The 26889-nt window shown below is 37.7% G+C and overlaps 1 protein-coding gene across 3 annotated transcripts in view; it reads right to left on the bottom strand.

Moving 5' to 3' along the window:
- Positions 1-1033: 1033 nt before the first annotated feature.
- LOC149170617 (translation elongation factor Ts (EF-Ts)) overlaps positions 1034-26889 on the bottom strand; it is a 177530-nt gene continuing 151674 nt past the window's right edge. For all 3 annotated transcript variants that reach the window (XR_016259000.1, XM_089423943.1, XM_089423942.1), the window contains one exon: positions 1034-1684. Coding sequence is in view for 2 of the 3 variants with exons in the window: in XM_089423943.1 (XP_089280069.1) it covers positions 1654-1684 (31 nt within the window). In the remaining variant the exon portion in view is untranslated. The remainder of the gene's footprint in view (positions 1685-26889) is intronic.

Genomic DNA, 26889 nt, shown 5'->3' with positions numbered 1-26889 from the left:
GATCATTATAACTCAAATCAACTGGCCTGTCTCCTGTCAAATAGACCGCTTCATTACAACAAGATCATGGTTTAATATAACATAATCCAGAGGTGAAAACTGCAGTATTACGAATACTTGTAGCATGTCCTCAAGTGTAACACTAATTATTTGCTAAAAAATACGATACACATCTACGACTCAATAATAACATTTCCACAGAGGCCAAACAAATTAACACCTTTTGCTCGGTGACAATAAAAAGGCATGCCCAAAAATGATAGGTTTCTGTGCATTCCGCTCACCATCTCAAATGGCGAGCAGTGCAACTTGCATACACTTACCATGTCAAAAGGTGATCTGCCACAACATGATGCAGACAGAGTAGCACACCCTCAATTCTAAACAAGCTCACAATCTAACACCCTCATGATGACGAGAAATGATGATGAGTCGTTACCCTCTTACAGCTATGGTGATGCCTAGTCCATTAGCGAGTTGTTTAATGGACGTTAATGTGAATTAACATGTTGTTTGTTCTTCACTCGTGTTTCATGGACGTTAATGTACCAGTTCACCCCTTGGAGCCTTTTGTTTTAGATATTTTGACTGATCAATGGCCTTGACCAAATTTTATATGAGGTAAGAGATATTTAGGGATATAGGGTATATTAAATTTACCCTGATTATCCCTGTGGTGACAGCTTAACTAACACCCTTATTTTGTAATATGCTTTGAATATATTAATAAAAATAGAAGCTCATTTAAAAAGAGAAAACAAATACAATGACCTGTACACACACATATACGCATCTTTGTTTTCAAGTAATTCTGGAGATACAAGAGACAAAAATAAGTCAGAAACTATCAACTCACTTTCGCACCAAGGAATGTCAGTTTTAAAGCACTTAATGCATATTTTTATATATAGCTACAGAAAAAAGGTACACATCTAAATAAAACCTATCATATGAGGAGTGACATATTCTAGTACAGTATACATCTTGAAAAGTCCTTGACCTTTATCATTTGCGACCACTGTAACAATTCCACTGGGTTACAAGAGTATTTCATTAATGTTAACATGCATGCACATAGAACACCATAATTACAAATTAGTCATTAGACTCATCCCTTACATAACATATTATCCTTCACAGCAAGGTACGGCGCTAGCCTAGTCCTTATTCTTAGTCTTGAATCTACTTAATATAGAATAACGTTTTGACTAAAACCGCCCAAAATGAAGCGCTCACTTTCACCATACAAATCTGAACAATATCAGCATAAAGCATCGGAACAAAACTTGAACAAAAGCAATATATTTTATTCTTACATTCTGCAGCCAGCTTCTCTGCTTGGTTTATTTACTCGAAAGGTTCATGTATTAATTTAACCTGAGGCAATCTACTCTTCTGTGCTCCATGAGAAACAATTTGAATATAGTATATACTACTACATTCAAAACAATGTAAATGCTATCACTCTTTCAAATTCACTGAACAACCTCCTAAGATCTAAAGTCCAAAAATCGGCCATTTTCATTGTAAATGGACTATGAAATGCCATTGACCAGCATCAATAAGCAAATGCCAATTGGCATTCCTGAACTCTTGAAGGTTTCAGTTTTACCATTGATGTCAGACTATACCATATATCTGAAAGGTAATCAGTTATCCAACTAGAGCAAAGGGAGTTTCTTTCCTGCACAGCAGTGATAAATTAGGAACTAATTTTCCTAAACAACACACATTTCCAGTGATAGTTAAATCAGAAAAAGAACTCTGAATAGTAAGGCAGTCTAAATAACTCGGAATATATAAAATATCATGAACATAAAATTCAAGACAATCTAAATAAAAGTACATTGATAGACCAATGAAAAGAAAATATCAAACCAAATCCAGTGTTTATCGATTTACCTATATTTTGCTTTGGGCCCAAACATGCTAACACGTTCTTTGCAACAGAAATAGCAAAGAACAGAAGTATGGAAGCTTTATTTGTAATTGTTTTGTTAAGTAAACAATTGATCAAGTATACTAATTGAATTCCGTGCAGAGATCCAACGAGTGGATTGCTGCCTAACTTGAAAAACCACTCCTATGAGCATTTTCATGTATATACAGAGGGATGCTACATATATACTCGTGCTCCCACATACATATGCTACATATTTGACTGTGCATGTGTCTGATAGATGCACATAGATACCCATATACATGATGACACCTGTCCCTCTCCCCTTCCCCACTCCCTCTTGCTGAATCTATCTATATAAAGTTATAAACACACAAGAGTAAGTAAACAAACTTCTCGCAAATAATTGTGATGACTACTCATTTATATCTACCAAATACAAGTATGCATTGGATATTTCCTGGTTTCTAACAAACAGTGCAGTCTTGATTTCGCAGACAGCGTTGTGTGGTTCTAATGTTGTTGGAGCTGTAATCACCTACCTATATGATGCATTATTGAATAGCATGGCCCTGACAATTATAACATCACATTTATCCACAATTCAACAAAATATGAATTTTCTTAAGCTTTCGCAAATAATTGTGATGACTACTCATTTATATCTACCAAATACAAGTATGCATTGGATATTTCCTGGTTTCTAACAAACAGTGCAGTCTTGATTTCGCAGACAGCGTTGTGTGGTTCTAATGTTGTTGGAGCTGTAATCACCTACCTATATGATGCATTATTGAATAGCATGGCCCTGACAATTATAACATCACATTTATCCACAATTCAACAAAATATGAATTTTCTTAAGCTTTACAAATAGGACAATATCATCTGTCTGTTTCATACAGATTTAGCAAATTAAAAAGCAACCCTACAACTAGAAGAAAAGTGAACAACTATAAAGTCCCCTGTGCATGTGTTTTTCATAAATATGTAGAGATTAAGAACAAGGGATCATTGAGGGTTGTATATCTAGTTAGTTAAATATCTAGATCCCTGTTAGGGTTGGTATTTTGGACTACAGACTGTTAAACACATACATGACAGCAACAGAAGATGAATGATAAGCATGAGAGTGTGTCTATTATTGACAATGATATACATTTATAGTACATTCATATGACCCTTGTTTTCGTATTCCAAGGTCTCTTGGACTTCCTTAGACTATTCAGCTTCCACACCAACCCTTAGAGGATTAGGTGTCCAACATTCCCCCCCTTAATCCAAAGGGTTATGTATGAGTCCAAGAAGAGAGCTGTAATACAAAACGTGCAAAAATGCATGGCAGCACTAGGCTGAATGTGCTCTCTGAAATGTTGGTATAAAGGGAGGTGGTTTATGGATGACCACCAACATTGAAATGCTTAGTGCAGTTCACAGAACTCTTCCAGCTCTGGAAAGAAGCTGAGATCTTCTACTAGAGGAAGTGCTCCTGATGTTTTGAAGAGGGAAACCTTCAACCATGAAAGGGAGGTCTCACCCCGCATAAAAGGGAGAACCTCAACCTGAAAAGGGAGGTCTCAACCTGTGATGGTTTAAGGATTACCACCAACTCTGGAATGCTTAATGCAATTCCTGGAACTCTTCCAAAACTGGCAAGAAGCTGAAGTCTTCTGATAGAGGAAGTGTCTCCAATTCTTTGAAGAGGCATCACCAACTGAAGGCATGCTCAAGGGCATATTTGTCTCTGGCTACAACTCTGAATCTGGTATGGCAGGTTATGGCTCAGGCTCACTTGATGTGGCTTTGAAGCTTGTAGATGACCATCACTTCCCCCATGTCAGATACAAGGTGAGATGATGGAGAAAACTCAACAGCAAGACTGTTCAATATTCAAGAACAAATCCTGTTGTATGAGTGAAATATCTTCTTGGTTGTTGAAGCCCATTGCCAAGAAGCAATCCATCCAAGATGAATCTTTGTTCTTGTAGGAGGCTTGTTTTTGAAGCATTTGTTTGAAGAATGATTGGTTTTATGACAGTGCTTACATGGATGAAGATCAAAACAGTGATCTTTCATATGGCCAACTCGATCACAATGTTGGCATTTAACATTTTGTTGTTGTTGTTGTGGAAAATGAGCAGCATCTGGAACAACTGAAGTTGAATCTGGAACAGCTGAAGGTGAACTGTCACGAAGGAATCCAGCACTCTGAAACTGGATGGGCTTTGAGTAATCTGGAATATGAAAGGACGCGTCCTTCTCATATCCAAGACTTATTTTGTGCTTGTTGTGGACAAGCTCTTCCCAAGGTCTGATGATGGGCTTGGAAAGTGCAAACTGAACTTCTGCATTTGCATGTGACTTTGCTGCTTTATTAGGTACTGGATCTGGATCAACTTGTTGCTTATGGGAGTCTGTTTCAATGTTCTGAACAGAAACGGATTTAGAATGATGACTCCACTACTGTTATTCTTTCTTCTGTAATTAAGACTCAAGCTGCAAAAAATCAATCTGTTCTTGTGCATTTTGCAAATAAGTTTGAATGTCAAAAAAAGTTTCTTTGTTGACTTTTACCATCCCATCAACACTGGAATGAAATAGGATATTCAATATCTGTAATGCATCTTCAAGTCTAGCCATTGTCTCAATAGATAAACCTTGATATGCAAATGATTTTTGCCACAATGTTCTCCACGATGGGTGATTTTCGTAAGTTTATTCATTGTACATTGTTTTTAATGCTTCCACATGTGGTAACAGTCTCCAAATAAACTTATATTTTCCAATAGCAACTTCAAAAATTAAATGCAATAGCCATTAAGTGATAGTTCCTACAAAATGGACATTTCTCATTCAAAAAAAAAAAAGTATTACACCAGTTATCACGCAGAGGTCAGAGAACTGAAGAATATGGAAGACTGTAGGAAATGCAAGACAAATTTATGAAGAATGGCAAAAGGGAGTTACAATGGGAGACTGCAATGCCAAAAATGGAGATGGCTCTGATACCATGTTAAACACATACATGGCAGCAATAGAAGATGAATGATAAGCATGAGAGTGTGTCTATTATTGACAATTATATACATTTATAGTACATTCATATGACCCTTGGTTTCGTATTCCAAGATCTCTTGGACTTCCTTAGACTATTCAGCTTCCACACCAACCCTTAGAGGATTAGGTGTCCAACACAAACAAAAGTTCCCACCTCTAGATGCCAAGTCTAACCTTCCATTCTTCCATTTTGCTCAACAAATTTTGATCAACAACAAGAGAAGTACCAAGGCAGAATTTCCACACATTCCATAAGAAGAAACTCTTCTTCCATCTCAATCTTCAACCCTCCACTTTCTCTCTCTTCTTCTGCGAAAATTTTAGACCCAAAACACCTCCAAGTGTGTGCAAACGAGCTCATATCATCTTCTATTTAGACTTTCCAGAGGGGTGTGAACAAACATGTCCACTGGGGCAAGGTCGACTTGTCATGTAGGCCAACTTCGCATCTAGAGGGGTTTTTAAACCCAAAATTACATAGGAAAAAATATTTTTCCTTTTTCTTTTCAAGAGGTCCAAATAGGACTTTGACTCTTTAACTCAACAAAACCTAGAAGCATGAAGAACACGCATACCTAATAAAATAATAATAATAATAACAATAAATCCTTTTGAGCATGAAACCCATGCTTTGAAAATATATATTTTCTTTTGCTTTTTCTTCTTTTGTTTTTTACATAAAATACATAAAGGTACAATTATGAAGACCGAAACTAGTTCCATCTTTCAACACTATACTCGTCAACACAACCATAAACCCCCCTGGATCCTATCCCATGAACCACATGAACCATTGGTTCAACAACGAATATAAATCCCTTCATAAACAGCTTCGTCTCACCCTCAAGCTTGACCCATTTTCTTCCCCCCACCTCTGCAAAACTTATCATCAACTCTTTTGTTGTAAAAAGAAAATCTTTCTTTCCTAGAGGATAAGGGAACTTCATGAGGTTCTTTTCCACCCCCCAAAAGCTTCCAACATACTCTTTTTCCTAGATACCACGCCATCCTGCCTAACCTCAATCTCCAGTCCATGTTCTCCCACAAACTCCCTCTATGACATTCCTAGACAACCTATTATACACATCCCCTCCCCTCCCCCCTTATGCCACCACTTTTCTGAGAGGGACACTAGGAAAGCTATCAAAGCTATGAGTACTAACAGAGCAACTGATGAAGGAGGGATTCAAGCCAAATTCCTTAAACATGGCATCCCATCTCTTGAGCCCTCTATTGCAGATTTATTTAACCATGTGGTGTGTCCAAGCTTCCCCTCCTCCTAGACAAGACATATTATTCACCCAATCCACAAATCAGGGAGTAGTTCTAATCCAAACAACTACCAAACTATCACGGTGGGTCATTTATTCTCCAAGGTTTATGCCATAGTCTTACACTAGTGACTTTCTTAGGAATTGGAGATTCGTCATCTCACGGCTCAAGGACAACCAGGTTTTTGGCCAAACTACCAAATGATTGATCACGTATTCATTCTTTGAGCCATTATTAAGGAGGCTCATCATTGCTCTTCAAAGGTCTACAGTTGCTTTGTAGACTTTCAAAAAGCATTTGACACAATTCTGAGGGAGGCCTTGTTCAAAAGGCTCCACGACATTAGCATATTTGAGACCTCCTAACAGCCATTATGAGTCTATATGACTTAGTATTCAGACAACTCAAGATGGAAAACGGTCCTTCCAATTTCATCCAGAGTATTGTCGAAGTCAAATAGGGTTTCCCCTTTCGCTGAACCTTTTCCGATTTAGATTGATGAGTTGGAGTCTTTCTTACATAAGCATACACAGGAGGATGATGATTGTCTTCTACAGAAAGTGTTGATTTCAGTCCTCCTTTTTGCCAATGACTTGGTCTTGTTGGCTTCTTATTCTGAGGGATTATAGAGACAGCTCAATGCATTGTCCAATTTTTGTGATCTTTGATAGTTTACGGTCAACTTGGGTAAAACCAAGGTTATGGTATTTAATGCATCGAAGAAATCTCTTACAGAATTACATTTCTACTATTGGGGCATTGAGATTGAGATCACCACCGCTTACACCTACTTGGGGGTACAATTCACAATACCTCGTTTTGGTATGTGACAGACACTCTAACCTCGACTCAATAAAGGATATGGTTCCTTAGCCCTCATTGAGAGAAGATGTTTTCAGAGTCGATTTTAGGACATCTTGTTGAAACTTCACCTCATGGAGGCAATTATTAGACCCACAATTCTTTATGGCTCCAAAACCTAGGGACCAAGCTTACTGCAAACATATCGAGCTAGCTTGGAGAGGGTCAAAACCCTACTTCTCACACAAATCATCTATTGTAAGTAGACAGTTCCACATCCCATTATTCAAACAGAGTTCGATGTTCACTCATTTCACCTCAAGATCATTTTCCGTTTGATTTCTTTCCTTCTTAGAGTCTGGTCTTTCGGAGACTCAAACATTGGGAGAGAGAGGTATCCCCATCTTGCTTTTTGCTTGTTGAAGGTTCTTTCCCCAAATCCCCCCTAGTCCAAACAAGCTTGAGGTTGGTTCTCGTAGGCTTCTCGACTTCTTCAATCGTTGACTATCATACTAGAGTGCTTTCCCCCATTTAGTTTCTCCTTCAATGTGTCAAGCCATCTCTTATTGACTTGACAGTTACAGAACCAGGCCATTAGAAAGGATATATACAGAATCCAAATTGTACATTCAGTCACTTGGATCTCACCTCCAACGAGCTTGGGTTCAAAGATGTCCTACAGAATCCAAATTGTACATTCAGTCACTTGGATCTCACCTCCAACGAGCTTGGGTTCAAAGATGTCCTACTACATAGAGCAATTTTTGGAGTTGTGGGATGACATCATAGTTCTCCCCCCTTACACACGTTGACATTAGATGCATCCACTTTGGATCCCGTTGGGACATTTCCATGTTGGTTCTCATAGACTCCAAATAGAGTCGGACCACCATATACCACAACAAAATAGGATCTACCAACTATGTCAACTACAAGAGCCAAAGACAGAGACACAGCTCATTTTTAGGTGCCCCCTATACTATAAGATCAGAGGACGTTATCACTGTCTATATCAAGATTCGGGAAGCTCCCTCTTTACCTTCTTCAAGTAAAGAAGGTAAAGAGACCATGGTATAATACAAAATATTGTATAGTTTGCAAAATGATACAAAATATGCTCCCAATCTTAGTTGTTGAGCATATTTTCATAAGACAAGTATATGCATAATCAATGCCTTTATGCATTGATTGTTATGCCTATGTTCAATGCATTGTTATGTTGAGGAAATGAATCCATGCGTAATGCTAAAATTTATGCCATGGATGAGGAATGGTTCATCCCTGGAGGACTGTTATACTTATGATTGCTTATGTTTTCATGTAATTATTATTATACACTAGCATCAGGCTATTAATTTACTCAAGTTAATGACCAGGGAGGTCAATCTGGCATGGGAATGTATTGCAGATACCTAGAATCTAAGCTTAGGAATGGTTTACTCATGTACTCTCTCATGAGCCTGCAAATTGGTCTAAATGGCCTGCGTATAGAGATATGGGTAGATCTCTGTAATATTCATCATTTTGTTGCGTTGTTGATGGAATGGTTCAATTCTTGTGTATACTCTAAGCTTGAATTCAAGCTAATTAGTTGAGCATGAAGGATGAGCAAATCCTTGTTGTTAAAATGCTCTCTTTGTGTTTTAATGACCTGCGTAACTAGTTTGTATCTCTGGTCAGTGTTCATTTATGAGCTCAAGAAGGATGGTGTTCCAATGCATATGTATATATGTCTAAAAGACTTACGTATAACTTGGTTGGGTCGAAGCCCTTACAAGCTCAGGAGGGATAGCACCAGTGCATGCTGCATATAACTTCAATAGCAATGGTTGAACTCAGTCATAAGTCCAATCGTTGTAGAACCACCATCGTCGAGCCAAGGTTTTAACCATTCGTAGATTGCTCATAAGGTAAACCAGGTGGAATCCTTATCCCATTTCCTTAGCCTTTTAACCTTATCCATGGTCACGGCGGAATTTATCGGGCCAAGTAAGGGTTGGCTTCAAGGCCAGATCGCTAGTCCATATGACCACAAGGCATAACTGAGCGGGACACCAGCTTATGAATGGTTAAGATTTAACGTGAGAGATCGATGGCCAAGAGAGAGATCAAGGTGACTTGTCCTGGAGGTTATGACCCTGGATGTGCATGAAATATCGTACTAAGGGAATGACCAGGATGATCAGAGAACCGAGATGATCTGGCAGGTCGTTAATGTGGAAGTAGCCAAGTGGGTGTTCGTTCAAACTCAATCGCAAACTACGCGGGAGGCATCGGTTGGGAAAGAGCCTAGGGTGACGTAAGCCCAGATGTTATAACCCCAGAAGCCCACAAGAAGTCGCACAAGGAAAGGTCGAGATGATGAGGACCATGCTAGCGTGGCAGGGCTGGTAGTGTGGAGTAGGTCGGGAGGATTTGGAGGTTGCACATTGGCTTACGAAGGAACCACTTCCCATGTAAAGCGAACCTATTGCAACAGTAGGAGGTTTAGGGCGGGTCGGCATAAACGGGAATTTTAGCGGCAGCTGCAGGGAACTTTTACGTCCTGGAGTCTGTCTCCCAAAGGTGGCCTTGCGCAATGTTGACGGGTGAGTTGGGATGACTCGACACTAGCCTATCGTGGCAAAAGCAAGTGCTGTCAGAGCTGACAACTGGGAGCATTGAAGAGCACAGGTGTGGACCCGTTGCGACACGTGAGCCTGGAGGTTGGTCCCTGGTAGTTTAAAGGTGCAACGAGAGTTAAACGGTGCAAGATGACGTAAGCCTAGGCAGCGGTGAAGAACATGTGATCCCGGAAAATTATTCATTGGCACAAGGGCGGACCCACAGATAGGTCTTCCCAGGAGGCGCAAGGCGAGAAAGCATTGGATAACAGAACTCAGATAACGAGAATATCTTCGTCAATGGACAACTTGTCAGCTGAATGTATTTGTACATATTAGTATATAGTGTATGCGGATGGTTCAGGGATATATATATATATATATATATATAGTCCAACATGGGGACCGGACCATGAACAGGTCAACAGCCAATGCCGTAATGCCAAGTGTAGACAAGAGGTTGGCCAGGACAGCCATGTGGCAGCCACATGGCGGAATGGTTACATGGCACCTTCTAATTCATTAGAACTCAAATGGCCATAACTTTTGATCTAGAGGTCAGATTGAAGTAAAAGTTTATATCAGTGGAATCGCCTTGACAAGAGGAACACAACATTGATGTCTAATTGAGGTTTTGAGCTTGTTGAAAAAGATCAAAAATTTTAGATTCCATTTCCATAACGGTACCTTGGATCTTGGGTCAACACAATAACCACCTCCTTCTAACCTAGGATTTGGTGGAATCGAGGAGGGGGTGTGTTGCGAAAAATTCACATACTTACTTCTCTTTGAATGTTTATCATTCCTTGTAACTTACTACGAAAGTGTAAGCAAAAGTTTTACTCGTAGCTTCATCTCAATGCTACTCTCACTAACAACAATTCCAAAGGGTCACTAGCTACCTTCCTTCACTATTCTGATTAGAAGCGTCTCATTCTTTTCATACAAAAGGTGATTACTCACAAATGATAGGCTTTACAAGCTTTTGTTATGAATAAAATATATATATAATAATATAAATAATGTAAACAATAAAAACATTAAATAATGATTATATAACTAGTAATTAGTAATGAAGAAGTATGTCCCTAAGGACATAACCGTTGGTGAAGAGGTACCTGCCTAGGGTATATAAGCAGGCCTCATTCTCATTTGTAAATCATTTTTTATTCATACATTTTTAATATATATATTCTTGTATCTTCAATGAAAATCTACATATTCCACGTCTTTCGGAGTTTTTAACCTGCTATAATGAACCTTGTTTGTTACAACTTTATCTAGACCCTATCCCACCGTGTCGATCACCTCCTTTTTGTAGCTTGTCTCAGCATCTGAAGGTGGAGTTGTAAAGACTCCTTAGTTGTGAAAGTAGGTGATACACAATGAATGAGAGAATGCACATCCTCTATTTTTGTGGCCAAACAACCTACTTTCATAATGTGTCAACGCTAATCTACTAGATACCCATCATTAGAGGCCCACTCAAACTCAAGTACTCCCAGACTACATTATCAAGCATTGCATCAGCGCTTTCATAATGATTACTACATACAAAAATGTTACTCCATCCTCCACATATACCACTATATCTATTGAGAATTTGAGATGTAGTGGTCTTTCTCTTCTTTAGGATCTACCCCTTTTGGACACCCTTCCCTATTATCTCTTAAGCTTTCTTCATTCATATCTCTTTCTCGTTTAACCTTTACGAGTAACTTTGGCAATCATACATTATGTTTGTCACTGGCTGCATTTGCTAGTTTTGTGCTCCAATTCTTGTAGTCACCTATGGACATTACTTAAATTATATTTCCTTATCTCTAACAAACACTATGCAATTGACTTTTCATTACTCATTCTTCACATAAATAGTTATGAGTATTGTTATCACTCGAATGTACCTCTCAAAGGTTCATTTTGATTGCTTTGGCATCAAGTTCATAGGTTCCTTCTTCATCGACATATTATGATTGATTTAATCAAAGTTTGCACAATATTGAGGATCTTTATTCTCTAGGTTAAAGATAAAACATGTTTCTTGCAAGAGGTTTTCATAGCAATTATCCTCAAGGATCAGTTCTACAACTCAAACCAATACAACTTTTCAATATTTATTTTCCTAAGTTTAGCATGTATCCCATGCATGCATGTGACACACAATACTCAACTCGTGCATGAGAAGGGGAGAGCTTCAAAAGTTACTTTCAAATTTTTGAGATGGGCCACTTTAGGAAGCTTCCTATTTTTAGAAAGTTTATATTTTTAGGGCCCAATCACTTTTATGGATGCCCTATGTGGAAAAATGCATGTGCTCAAACTTTGGTGATGGTCAAGAGAGGTTGATTTTCCAAGTATATATTCTTAGAAAATGCATATATGCACAATAAACTCAAATTTTGAGTGACTTTGAGAAACTAGGAAAGAGAGATAAAAATCAGGATTTAAATTTTAAAAATAGAAAGCACCCTAGGATTGATTTTTTAGCAGTGTAGATGGCTTTCAGTCTTCAGAAGATTCCAAACACTTGGTTATTTTTGGATTCAAAGCAAATTTGGCAGGAGATGAACTCCTTGTTCTATCTTTGGCACATGCCTTTTCTCACTAGATTTTTGGAGCCTTACTTTTGTGATTTATGGATCTTTGATCAAGCTATATTTGGAAAATTTGTATGCTCAGCTTGGACATGCTTTTGTGTGTTGGAAACTTAACTAAACTGAGAAGGGGGGAGTGAATCAGTTTAGTGCATTCGAGGATATCAAATTTTTTTATTACTTTTCCTTTAAATATTTGTTTGAACCAGTAAATGAGCAACATAACACCTTATGAACAGCAGATTTAAAATGTAAACATGTAAGTAGTAAACCACAGTATGAAAATCAATGAACAAATTCAACACATGTGAACACCGAATATAAGTCGAAACCCATAAAGGGAGAAACCACGAATTTGTTTATTGAGATGCAAAAGCAAGCTTCTATTTCCTTTATTACATCAGCTTTTCAGAGGCTCCAACCTCTGCTATTTTGTAAGCTACAATTTGTTGGGAAGCTTATACTCCCACTTACATAAATTTTCTGCAGGCTACAACCTACAAGAGGCTTGTTGAAAATTGACAGCTATGGGATGAATTTCCTTGAATAGAATTTCATTTATGACCTTTCTAAAGTGAATTTCTAAAAATAGAGAGTGATGTCTATCTTTGCAACCATGAGTTCCCAAAAATAGTAAATCACCTTCCATCAATTCGTAATCATATATACATGATGGAAATTCACTTAACTTGTCCTTAATCAATCTCAATTGTTTAATTTTTAACTTAATCATCAATATTATTATTATTACTATTATCCTCTTTATGATATTATTATATTATTATTAAAAAGAAATTCAAGTCTCTCAAATGTAACTCCCCTCAATTAATACATATGTTACTCTCTCTCTCTCTCTCTTATTGGATTCATTCCTCTCTCTCTTTAATGCTCTTACGCACCTCTTACACTCTCTTACACACTTTAATGACTCATCATAAAAAGATTCCTCTTACACCTCTTTAATGCATAAGTTACACTCCTCTCCTTTATGGCATAAGTTACACTCCTATTTTGGCATATGTAACTCCTCCTCAAGGCATAGGAGTTACTCCCTCATGAATTCAACCTCCTTGCTCTTCTTATATATGTGTGACTCCCATCCTCGCTTGACACGCTTACTTGTGCTTGTGAGAGGAGAATTCGAACTTGAGAAAGAGAGAGTTGGAGAGTCTAGAGGAAGATTGGGAAAGAGAGAAAGACTCTTGAAGAGTAAGAGCAGATCTTGGAGAGCCAAAGTGATTTAGTGTTTGCATCCGCTACTGTTGTCAGAGATCTTCTTCAGATTTGGGTAAACTTCTTCATTCTCTCATTGTACTTTATATCTCTGCTAAACAATTGATTTCTAATAGAAGAAGAATCTGGTTGGGTTTCCCCGTTGTGCGTTTTGCCTTGGTCATTGACCTAACATCTCAGTGTTTCATTGAGTTCTTGGTTGTCTTCCATTGTGTATATGGTTTACGTTCTATCTACAATTGCTTAATTTATTTTGCAGCATAAAGAAGTTGTGGATTTAAGTGATTTTAACACCATAGAACATCAGAATTTCAACAAGGCTCCTACCTCAGTAGGTCCAACCTGTTCTTTTTCAAGCTACAACTTGAAATGAGACTACAATCCCCTGATACATAAAAAATATAATGTATTGGTTTACCTAGACAATAATTCTATATACCTCCAGCTTTGTTTCTACCTCTTCTCCTCTTCAAATCTGCTTCATGCCTACTCTTCTACTTTTGTCTCTTTGTGCCAAGTCACTCACGAATGAGGACTCAAAAAAACTCAATTAACTCTCACACATTCTAAAAAACTAACACGGCCTTCAAAGCACATCTTTTATAAACAAACTTGTTGGTTGTTAGTATTCCACACAAGAATATGAAGTGAACAGTTTACCTCTTCATTTGCAAACTCTTTTCAGATTTTGAACATTAAAACAAAGATAAATTTTAAAATGTTCAAACATCATGCATTAGCATAAGTAGACTCTAGTGATTACAACAACAACATATTACTACAACATCCCTAGTTCAGCAATATCTGCCATCACCCTTTGCATCACAACTTTTTCATGCTATTGCCTTGCATCACAATAGCGATCAACATCTTTGACAACACAAATCAGCTCAACAATATACCTCTTCAACATACCAAGCTCAACAACAGAACTACATCACAATAAGCAACCTCTAACAAGCCTCATATTCAACCCCTTCACCTCCTTGGCTGCTTCAACAACCTACTTTGCCTTTGCAACATGCATCATCTATCTCTTGCAAGCATCACAACTACATAAACATGATAAGCATAACACTACCTGCATCATAATTTGCTGCTCATTTGCCATCAATGACAACAATGCCAACAATCTGCCCCTTTGGCATTGATGGAAACATATTCAACACATTGATCCTCCCCCTTTTGTCCGAAGAAACACTTCTCTCCTCTGCTTACCTCCCCCTTTGACATCAATGGCAAGGCAGTTGGGAATTTAACAAAACTACCTGACTATGTAAAGCCACTAAACTCCACTATGTAAAGCTATTGAAGCCCAATGTGTAAAGCCTTTGGAATTAGCACTTTGAAGATTCATCAAATTTTTCAGATGTGACGCAGTCATTGAAAAAGAATTCAATTATGTCCTTGTCTTAACAATGTAAAGATATTCATGGTTGACCCATTAATATGGCATAATTGGATGAGTCTTCATTGCTTCTTCAATGTCTTCCAAATAAAAAGAATTGGTTTTCTTGTCGCACAAAATGTCTAGGCACCGCGACAACGGTTCAGATTGGGGGTTGTCACCCTTTGGTAAATTGGGAAAAAAATTCTTGAATTTTTTTAGGGCCCAAGAGGCCAAACACTGCACTCTAAAGGCCTCAGCATGGCCCTAAGAGCCCTCTAAAGACCCTCACACAAACCTTTTTCTTCCTCGGTCTTCATATTTTCCTCCCTAAAACCCTTACCCTAGCATTTGTTTCCTTGCAGCTACCTTCCCTCTCTTGCCCGGAGGCCTTTCGTGGCCCTTGCTGCCTAACACAACCCTTCTCCTCTGCCTGCAGCCTCCTTTTCCGTGTTAAACCCTCGATGCCTTTTCTTCCCTACTCTTACCTTCTCCTTATCCCTCCATTCCTCTTCCTCCTCTCGACATCCCTGTCTCCTTAGGTCTGCTGCAAGGCCTTTTTCTCTTGTCGCTTTCATCCCTCTGCTTGCCGCTATCTCTCCTCTTCTCGGCCTGCTGCCCATCTCTCCTTGCCTTCGCTTCCCTCTTCCTCTTGCTCTCCCTTCATCTCCTTAACACAACCCTCCCTTCCCTTTTCCTTGTTGTGTTAACCCTCTTCCCTTTCACGTTGTTGTAGCCGCCTCCCTCCAATCCGCACCCCTATTCAACCCTTAAACAACCCAAACACAACACTAATTTCTTTCATTTGGAGTGGCCTTTTGGCCCTAAATTCGAAATTTTATCCATTCTAACCACTGTGACATAAGTATGAAGAAATTTTATTCAGAGATTTCAAGTGTTTTCTATTTTTATAATCTGAGATTGCATATAAACTTAGCTTCTGAAGTGTTTCACATCTGCAGTCCTAGAAGTAAAATTTTCTTATTGGATTTTGTTTCACTAAAGAAATCTAAGGGTGATTGTCTAAAGGATCTTTCTCTTTGAGCTGATAGCATTGAAAACAATTTGCTTCATTTTCCTAACATTGAAAATAATCTAGATTAACTGAAGATAATTGTTTGGTTTTTTATCTATTTGCATCCTTAGATAATTTTCTTTGAGTTTCCAAGCTATTTGTTTTGGGCATCTTTACATTGAAGTGTGAAATCACAGATTTGTAGCAAAATGATTATTGTGTGAAAGTTTCATTTTCAGTCATTGTCTGGTTGAAGTGATTGTTCATCTTTGTAATCGAAATTGAAGCCTTCAAGATATAACTCAGAATAAATCATAATCTAAGTGATCCTAAGTTTCAAATCTCTCTTCACTAATCATCTTCTAATTCATCCTTGCATTCCACTTTCTAATTTAGTCTTGCATTTAATAATCGACCTCTAAGCATAAGCTTGGTTCAAAGAAAGATAGGAACAACTTTGTGTCTTATCTTGAGAAGTCTAGTATTTTTTGTGTCTAAAACAGTGACCTTGCAGTCATCAAAGCCACAGACTCTGTAGTGTCAGAGGCACTGGGTACATTAGATTTCAAGGAGGAATTGTTAATCACACCTTCGTGTGCTTCACCTTGACTTCTCTCTACCATTCGCTATAAATCTTAGGCTCAATACAAATAAAGATCAAAGGACATACTTAGAATAGGCATTTAAATTAAATCAACCAAGATCCCTGCATTTCACTTAAGTCATATGAATTGCATTTCATATAGAATAGTTACTCATTAAAGCAGCAATTGCCCATCCTGTACTTGGTCCTAAATTTACTAAGCAAGAGAGTTGACTCCATAAGGCACTGGTTTCAAACATCTAAATCTAATCAAATCCTTTAAAATCTTGCGAGATCTAAACAAGTACTTAGTCGCTCAACTATGTCTCCCGGATTGATTGGTTCCCAACTAAGTTGCAGGAAACGTTGGAGAAGGGTCCGTTTCCAGCCGGAAACAAAATGGAATTGAGGAAACTCGTACCGTACGGTATGGAAACTCGTTTCCGGCCGCACTGGCCTATTTCTTGAGGAGGAAACGTGGGCAGTACAGCTGGAAACGCATTTCCAAGTCGTACAGTGGAGTTTTCTCTTCTAACTTGACTTTTTCTTGTATTTTTTTTATTTTTTTGCTTCTAATTTTTTATTGGGCGACTAAAATATCTTTTAGATGCTTCTAGATGCCTCTCAAGTTATAAAAAAAGAGGATTTTTTGAGTGGGGCAGCCTAATGTTCAAGCCTATGGCCCTAGTGATGATATGTGGTTCATGGTAATGTTAAATTCTTAAAGTAAAAGTGACATTCTCCTTTATTTTTCATTTTCATCCTTTTACTTAAATTTTTAACATTACCATGACGACTCAGGATGTTTGAGAGTGGCTTCGCCCTCATTGGATTTCATATGGAGAAAATAGAATTTTAGATCTCACTCAAAATCCAGTAGACTTATCTGTTTTTCAGGATTTCAAGATTGGGGGGATTGCAATGTTTCCATTGTATTTGTCATGTACTAGGGTATGGAACTTGTATCTAATCAAGAGAACCAAGCCCTCTATGAAGGGGAGACTCCCAATAATCAAGAGCACGTAGGGTACTAGGGTATGGAACTTGTATTTAATTAAGAGCACTAAGGTCGTTCGACTATGTAGGAAGAGACTCCCAATCAAACACGAGACAAGAAATTAGAAATTTCTTGTGGCTGATTTTTGATATTGCTATTTTCATTATGTGATCATTCATGAGTAAATGTGATGTAAATTTAGAGACTTATAGTTTATGCATTGACAATTGACAATTTAATCATAATGTAATAAATTAGAATGTATCATATATGCTTTATGATTGCACATATTTCTTAAATGTCCTATATATATATATATATATATATATATATATATTGTGTTTCCCCATTTCCAAAATTTGGGGGGGTCATGTTTTGTACCCGTGCTCATTTCGGAAACTCGTACTCGTTTCCCCGTTTCGTGCAACTTAGGTTCCCAATTAGTCCTCCTCCTTTCCATTTCCGTAGGGTCTACCCCTCTTAGTTTATTGTAGGGAGACAGCCCCCGATCTAAGATTGGGGATCAGGGCGACAGCGCCCGATCTAAACCGTTGTCGCGGTGCCTAGACATTCTGTGCGACAACATTTTTTGGTGCCATTGCCAGGGACCATTCTTTGACCTTGGCTTTGCAACATTCATCTTAATCATTTTCATCTCCTTATTTCTCATCCGTAAAGTTTTTTAGATGTTCTATGCTAAGAGCAATTTCACTTTTCTCACAGCAATCATACAAGTAGATAAGCAAAATGCAGATAGAACATATAAGCAGATCTTACAGAAGACAAATCAGAAACAAGAAAAATGTATGTGTTCGTTTCGGCGGTCAACAGGATGCTTTAACCAGCAAAGTCTCCTTTGGTCAGCCAGCCCAGCATGTGTCACAACAACCCTCCAACCAGTAGATGAGTCAACCCAAGTGAGTTCTACAAAAGTCAACGCTGTCCTGAAAAGTCAACGCAGGGGCAGCAAGCTAAAAGTCAACGCAGCAGCAAAACGGTCAACCCTTTGACCTCGATTTTTGTGCCAGGTAGTACGGCCTTCAAAAATCGAACCTCCCACAAGTTTTCAGCTTGTTTGGACCAAGCGTTGACCAAAGTCAACGCTGGTCAAACTTCTGCGAAACCCTAGCAGCAGAAACCCTAGCAGCAGAAAAATCCTCTTCGTCCTTCCCACGTGTGGCTGAAATTCGTCCTCCAGGTAGCTCGTACTTTTAGGATGAGAGAGGAAGATGTGAGTTGTGTTGTGGTCAAATTCTCTCCAACTTTTCCTGTATATATATCCATCAATGAGGGTGTGTGACACATCTGTTGGGCATGTGAGCCTACATTACAAAACTGGCTGACCTTGCACATATAATTTATTAAGAATAATAAATTCAAAATATAAGTTCTGCTCATCGGATTAAGACTATTTTTATATGGATTTTACACCTCTCAGAAAGAGGAATCCAACAAAAATATTAGCCTCTTAATCTGAGCATCAGAACATGGAGTTTGGACCTAGTTGTCCAAATTTAACAATATTGCTATTTTCATTATGTGATCATTCATGAGTAAATGTGATGTAAATTTAGAGACTTATAGTTTATGCATTGACAATTGACAATTTAATCATAATGTAATAAATTAGAATGTATCATATATGCTTTATGATTGCACATATTTCTTAAATGTCCTATATATATATATATATATATTGTGTTTCCCCATTTCCAAAATTTGGGGGGGTCATGTTTCGTACCCGTGCTCATTTCGGAAACTCGTACTCGTTTCCCCGTTTCGTGCAACTTAGGTTCCCAATTAGTCCTCCTCCTTTCCATTTCCGTAGGGTCTACCCCTCTTAGTTTATTGTAGGGAGACAGCCCCCGATCTAAGATTGGGGATCAGGGCGACAGCGCCCGATCTGAACCGTTGTCGCGGTGCCTAGACATTCTGTGCGACAACATTTTTTGGTGCCATTGCCAGGGACCATTCTTTGACCTTGGCTTTGCAACATTCATCTTAATCATTTTCATCTCCTTATTTCTCATCCTTTCATCTCTCACCGGGATAAGTTCCTTGTCCTTGGTTCCTTTTAAGGTTCCTTTTACTAACTTCCTTTCTTACATCTGGGTCTTGGGGTTTTAGTTCTATTTTGCATATATCGAGCCTTGGGTATTTTATTTTTTCTTTATGCAGGCACATATCTGAAGATTGTCAAGGAAATCTTGGGGTTTTGAGGCAAATCTAGGCCCTGGAAGGCAAGATCTAGCCTCAAAATTTTGTTGGCAAGGAAGAAACGATAATATCTTTCATTAAAGGCTTCATATCTAGGGTTTTGGCACCCCTTGGTAAATTGGGAAAAAAATTCTTAAACTTTTTTAGGGCCCTAGAAGCCAAACGCTGCCCTCTAAAGGCCTCAGCATAGCCCTACAAGCCCTCTAAAGAGCCTCACACAACCCTTTTTCCTCCTTGGCCTTCCTATTTTCCTCCCTAAAACCCTTACCCCAGCCTTTTTTCCCTACGGATGCCTTCCCTCTCTTGCTCGCAGGCCTGTCGTGGTCCTTGCAATTTTTCTGAGTGAGTGCCTCAGCAAAATTTACAGTCAATTTGCACAAAGGTATGAGTTTTCAGTTTGCTCATCACTGGAAAAATTTGGTTAAGTAGCTTCAAGGCCTAGGGCCTTCAGGTTCTATCTCTAAACCTCTCTATCTCACCATACAAAGCATTAAATTCCTAAACAGTGACATTAACAGTTGGGATAAACTACAAATCTGATTCACTGTCTTGAAATTTTCTGATCATAATACTGGATTGCATCATTAGTTTAAAAGGATAATGCACTGCCTCTTTTAACTTGGCATGTTAAAATTCATTAACTTATTGTTGTTCTGAAAGCATTTCTGAAGTTTAAACCGCTAAAAGTGAATTTAATCTACTATTGTTCCATTTGTTTCCTCAATGTTCTCATCACTAGTTAAACTAAAAGTAACTTTGGGAACTGATATTCAGTTATTTCAAGTGTTTTTTATTTTTTCAATCTCAAATAGAATATAAACTTAAACTTAAGCTTTTGAATTTTTTAACATATGCTTTATGATTGGCTTTTGTTTCACTAAAGAAATCTAAGGGTGTGATTGTCTAAAGGATCCTTCTCTTTGAGCTGACAGCATTGAAAACAATTTGCTTCATTTTCCTAACATTGAAAATAATCTGGATTCACTGAAGATAATTGTTTGGTTTATGATCTAATTGCATCCTTAAATAATTTGCTTTGAGTTTCCAAGCTATTTGTTCTAGGCATCTTTACATTGAAGTGCTAAATCGCAGATTCATAGCAAATTGATTAGTGTGAAAGTTTCATTTTCAGTGATTTTCTGCTTGAAGTGTGTTGACCTCTACTGGCCAACTACCCATGCAGTACACCCCCCTTTTCTTTGCAAAAAGGGGCAGCACCTGATCAGCGTGTCCGTGCCATCCTGCAGTCATCAGCAGCTTAATCATTTTGATTGTAAACCCAGTCTGCATGTATGAATTGTAAATAATCTTAGCAGATATGAGTCATGTATGTAAAATTGTCTAGGTGGACCTAACTTTCTAGTGGTAATCTACGTCCCGGAAGGTTTTTCGTCTCACCGATCCATGGATCGGCAGAGTTTTCCTTCAAACCTGACCCCAAAGCCGGGATGGATTTTGTCATTAGAACTTTAGGAGAATCCTAGTGTGTTGATCTGCTAGATTATCGTTGTGTCGCAGAGCTGGGTGATCTGTGAGGGTCTGTATTAAGTGGGTTTGTCCCCTTGAGATGTAAATTGTAAAAAGTCATCATGAAATGTGTCCTGAGGGTCGAAAAATGTTTTAAATCCCCTCATGAGTCCTAAGTCCTGGGTCCTAGGTGATGTTTCCAAAGGCTTAGTTCGATGATCCATTTTAAAATGAATTAAGAAATTTAAAAAAATGAATAAAAATAATAAAATAAATAAAAATTTAAAAAAAATGAAATAAATAAAAAATTAAAAAATAAAGCAAAAACCCTAATTAATAAAATAATAATATTTTAAGTGAATGCATGCAAAATACTATTTAATAAATCGACGGATGAGATCAAGAGATGTCTTGATCCTCATCAACGGTCGAGATCATTTCTACATGGATCACTCAAACTAGCAGTTGGAGGCATTTCTTTTAAGTAGGGTGCTAGGGATCATTTTCAGATCATTTTCGATCTGTAAGTCTGATACTGAAGAAGCTCTCTTGTAAATCGGTTTCTGGTTAATAAAATAAGACTTTGGGGTCCATATCTTGCTGGTGTTACTCTCTTGAAATGTTGTGAGATTGTTTAATTTTCTACATATTTTCTTTTCAGCCATTAATAATAGCTTTTTTGTAGAGTATTGTGGGCACAGGTATCTGTCCACTTGCTAGGGTTTGAGTGCTGTTAGGGTTTCTAAAGTAATGGCAGGTATCTCCATTACTGTTTGAGATCTAGCAGCATTTTTGCCCTCTTTATTGACGGTTGTTTTGAGCTGTGCAGAAAACATTTTCTGAAGGAATTTTGTGGGCGTTCGGGGAAGTTCTCGGCTGAACCAGCCAACTCCCGCAAGCATTTTTTTTGTTGAGCCCAGTTGGATTTGATCCTGGGTCTATCATTCGTTTTATTTTTCTAAGTTGCATGAGAGATTTTCTGAAGTTCTTCACAGTGAAAATCTGAAACCTTTATTTCTTTAAAATATTCCTGTGCTCATTGCTGAATCTGGCTGTTAAGGGGCCAAAAGTTTGTACATTAATCAACTGTTTTAGGGTTTCAAATTTTTCTGATCTAGGGTTTCAATTTTTTGCTTTATGCAGATTTAAGATTAGGGATTTATTCTTTTTCCTTTTTATTTGTTTTGCAGCTGCTCAACCAGCAAATCCAAGCCACAGAAAAAAATACCCAGCACTGAGCCAGCTTGCAGTAAGAGAAAGGAGAAGTTCTGAAATAGCGTGGGTGAAAACACGCATTAAAAATGTGCTCTCATTCAAGCAGACAAGCCACGGTTTCAGGGTAAATCATGCTCAGCTTAAATCGATTTTTTCCAAATCGCCGTCAGTAATTTACGAGTTTCTGGTGAGGTGATTTGCATCAAGCGCAAGGGAAAGATATCTATTGACATCTGCGGAACGCCTTTCACCTCCATCGAAAACTGTCGGCCCAGGCATTCTATTCAGTATCTGCAAAAGAAAAAACGTCGATTCAAAACCGCCATGACTGTATCTCACTGCGTATCAGCATTCTGAGTATTGTCAGATAGGCCGCCGACAGTCAAAACATTGGCATAAGCAAACGCCAGTCGACACCGTCCACCATTTCCAAATGATAAAGGGTTTTTAGTAGCTGTGCGTGCTTCAGAAGTCTCACTCTCGCACGCTGTCTGCATATATCCAGTGTTTCACTCCTGAAAGGTACAAATTTATCAAGCAATACCAGACTGCCGCCATCACCTGTGCGTAAACAGTTTCTGGCATGAACCATTCCGCTCCAAATCTCCATCGTCAACAAATTTTCACGCACGGTAACAGTTAATCTGGTTTTGGCGTAACAGGTAATTAAATTTTTTTTGGGTTATATCATAACATTTGGGCTTTGCATGTCGTATTTAGTTAGGGTATTAATTTTTTTTTTAAATTATATGCGTTTAGTTTTTTTGGTATATGTCATAAGGGAATAAAAGGAAAAGAGAAATTCGAAATCGTTGTAATTAGATTTTCATTTTTTCCTTTTATTTAGACTTAGGTTATATGTATATACCTTTTAGATTTAGATTTTAGATTTTTTTTTTTTTTAATTTTGATCTTAGGTATAGTTTTAACATTTTCGTAGTTTTACTTTTAAGTTTAAAGTTTTATATTTTTTAGATTTTTTAATTTCATTTTTTATAATATAAAAAATAAAAAAGATTTTTGGTTTAGTTTAATTTTTTTATTTATAGTTTAGTTTTAGATTATTTTTTTTAGAATTTTCATTTAAAAATATATATATATATATATAAAAATATTGTGGAAATTTTTAGATCCAGTTATTTTCGGGAATTGTCATATCTTTCATGCTGAGATCTAAATTTTCAAGTCGAGATGCGAAATTGATATCTGGTTAATGGTTTATGATTCATGGTGGTTTAAAGCATTCATTTTTTTTTAAATTCTCAATTGCTGGATATCGTTTTGGTCATTCTAAGAGCATTGTGATTTAGCTGATGATAGATGATTGTTGTTCATGGTCCATATTTTTATATCATTTAACAAGTAATCGTTTTAACCACAATCTCTTAAGGAACTGGTCTGCTAAATTAATCAAATCCATCGAGTGCTTTTTATATCGTATCTCGTGTCTCCCAACCAACTGGTCGACAGTTGGTCTCATCATTTCACAGGGACTACCCCCCTTAGGCGCGGGAGACAGGCTTAAACGGAGGGATCGTGGATCAGAGTGACAGCCCCCGGTCTGAGCGTTGTCGTGTCAATCTGCGCGACAACATTTTTTGGTGCCGTTGCCGGGGACAGAGTTTTTCTGTTCCTGCAGTTTCATCGGCATTCATCTTCTCATATTTCTCATCTCTCATTTTGAGCTGGCAAATTCTGTTAGATGATCCAAAAATACTTTATTATCATAGGTTATAAAATTGAAATAAAATAATTATTCATTTAAGATATTAAATTAATAATTATTCTAGAATGATTAATTATTTTAAAGACAATTAGAATTAGTATATTGTTGTAACAAGATATGACTCTCCAAATGAGTCGTATCTTAGGCTCTATGATTAGTTAGCTAGTTGGTTTGAATAGCATTTATTGTAAATGGACACTTGTAAGTGATCCATAATTAGAGGTAGTTAGGACATGGAGCTTATAAATAGCTCATTGCAAGAGTGTTTGGTTGTTCGGGTGTAAGCTCTTGCAAATCAATTATGTAATTGTTTTTTTCTGATTAATAAAATTACGTGTCTGAGGACACTTCTGCCATTATTGAATAATAAAATTACGTGTCTGAGGACACTTCTGCCATTATTGTGGTATCAGAGCTATGGTAATGCTGCAGTTGATTTGAGAAGGAGATTCCAGCAGTTGATTTGAGGAGGAGATTCCAGCTCTATCAGATCCTGGAAAAACTCAACTCCGTTGAAATGCTCAGCAATTGGTATGTAATTTGTCAAAATTTTGTTCAAAAGAGAAAATTTTTATTGATTTTAGATTTTTCAAATCTGTAAATCAATTTTTTTTGAGGCTATTGAAAACCAATTCAAATTTGTAAGTTGAATATAAGAGGGCGCAGAGCTATGTTTTAAATCTTCGTTGGAATTCAATTGAAAATTGTTATGTTTCAAATAGCATTGATTTAGTTTGAACAGCGTGGAGAGCTGCAAACTGTTTGAATCCAAACTTGTGTTGCTCTGTTGACTGGTTGGGATAGCGTGGACAGCGTGTAGAGAAATCCAACTTATCTGTTTAGTGTTGTGTAAAGAACACCGAGACTGAGAAATCTGTGAAGCGCAAGAAGACGAGGTGGACTGTTGAACGACAGGTGGATACAACAAGGAATCGCAACGGCAGAGGCGAAATACGCACCCCACCGCGGCCATTTTCGAGTGCTGTTCGTCCCGCCCAGTGGCTGAGCTACAGTCTCAACTGATTGCAGAACACCGGGGCGTTTACATTTACACTGTGCCGGTTTGCTTTAAAGCTTTTACAGGATATCTAGCGTGTGGCCTCATTTTTTCCCCGATCACTTCGATTTAATTTGCTACAGATCATCAATTGCCCGGATAAGAAGGGGATCCAATTTAGGACTCAAGTCTGGTTTCTTTGACGATTCCCCATTTCCTTTCTTCAAAATCTCTGCAAGTAACAAGTCCATTTTTATTTTTTTTTGTCAACTCAAAAAAAAAAATCGATTTTTTTTTCTAAGTGTGTACAGAACCAGACACCTTTAACTATGATCTTAGTTTCTAAATTTACTTTCCGTGAAAGTAACCAAGCAGCATAGAACTTCATCAGTCGCTAAATAGACTGATTCATCACGATCACGTCCTCCATAACAGAAATTGGCATGTACCAAAACTGGCAATTTTTTTTATAAATTCTCGATCCTCCAGATGTAATTACCATTGAAAAATCTGCAAATTCTTGCTTGATTTGTCAATCGTTTCAAGTGTAGCAATTCACGAAATCTCCATTAATTAAGAGCATAAAATATGGCCGAATAAACCGCCATGGTCATCCCAAAATTCTTTGGCTGAGCTCTGTCAACGACCATTATGACCAGTATCCCTATCAGCCAACATTGTATTCATCTCTGACGAGCATACTTCAAACAGGAACTTCACTTAAATTTACTTGCTTTTGATCCTCTGCCATGTTCCCGGGGTACTTCAACAAACCAGAGATGAATTGCTTGGAAGATGTTCAGAAACTCGTAACTGAGGAGTCTTGGACTCCTGCCTTCAGTTCTCCGAACAGTGCTTTGGCTTTTTGACAATTTATATGTAATTTGGAAGGCATATTTTACTTGCGTAATAAGTGAATTTTTTTTGGGAGAAATAAGGTGAGCTTTAAAAGCTTTGTAATAGAGTGCTGAGTGAGGTTTTAAGAGTATTTAAAAAAAAAAAAAAAAATTGTAATGGAGTAATAAGGGTGATGTTTTGAAATTTACTTTTGTTTTGGAGCAATAAGGAGTTTTTTTAATTTTTCAAAGGAGATAAATGTAACTCAAAGTAATTTTACTTTGAGGGGGGGCGGGGGTAAATTTTTTTTACCAGGTTGTGCAAAAGCACCATTGTAAAAAGTCAAATTTTGAAAGTTGCCTTGTAAATATTTGAGAAATTGACTAGCTCAGTCAATATTCTCTTGTTTTGACGACTATTCGAGGGTCAAGGCCAAGCCCCGATAGATCGTGTTTTTTGCGTGGTGTGTTGTGTTGACTATCTTGTCCTTTCTGTTCTGCTTCTTGGTGCGTCTCTTCATCGATAAAAATGTCTAAGTTGATTAACTTATTTTCTGATTCCGACAAACTTGAGGGCACTAAATCTTATAAAACGTGGCATCGTCTTATTGAAAGCACACTCATTTACAATGAATTATGGCAAGGAATATGTGATGGAGATGTAAAGCCGAATAAACCCACAGATGCAGATCCACTGGCAAAATGGGAAATCAAGAATGCTAAAGCCTTAGCTCTTATTAAATCGTCTGTAAATAATGAAATGTATGTACATATAGAGAATGCCACAGATGCATGGACTGCCTTGAAAACTTTTAAAGACCTCTTTGATACTCAGCCAGAATCAAAGAAGGTTGATCTACAGCTAAAATTGTTGCAACAAAAATTAACTGAAGATGGTGATATTCTTGAATATCTCTCCAGACTTAAGAATATAAGGCAGGAAATTATTAATGTTGGTTTTCCCGCAATTGATGATAGCTTCATGTTTA

The sequence above is a fragment of the Pinus tabuliformis genome, chromosome 4_2 (genome assembly GCF_031772625.1).
Source record: "Pinus tabuliformis cultivar Carrire ecotype Pingquan chromosome 4_2, CPIR1, whole genome shotgun sequence".
Lineage (NCBI taxonomy): Eukaryota > Viridiplantae > Streptophyta > Pinopsida > Pinales > Pinaceae > Pinus > Pinus tabuliformis.
Note: the sequence above shows the minus strand (reverse complement) of the source record. Positions and strands in the feature narration are given on the sequence as shown.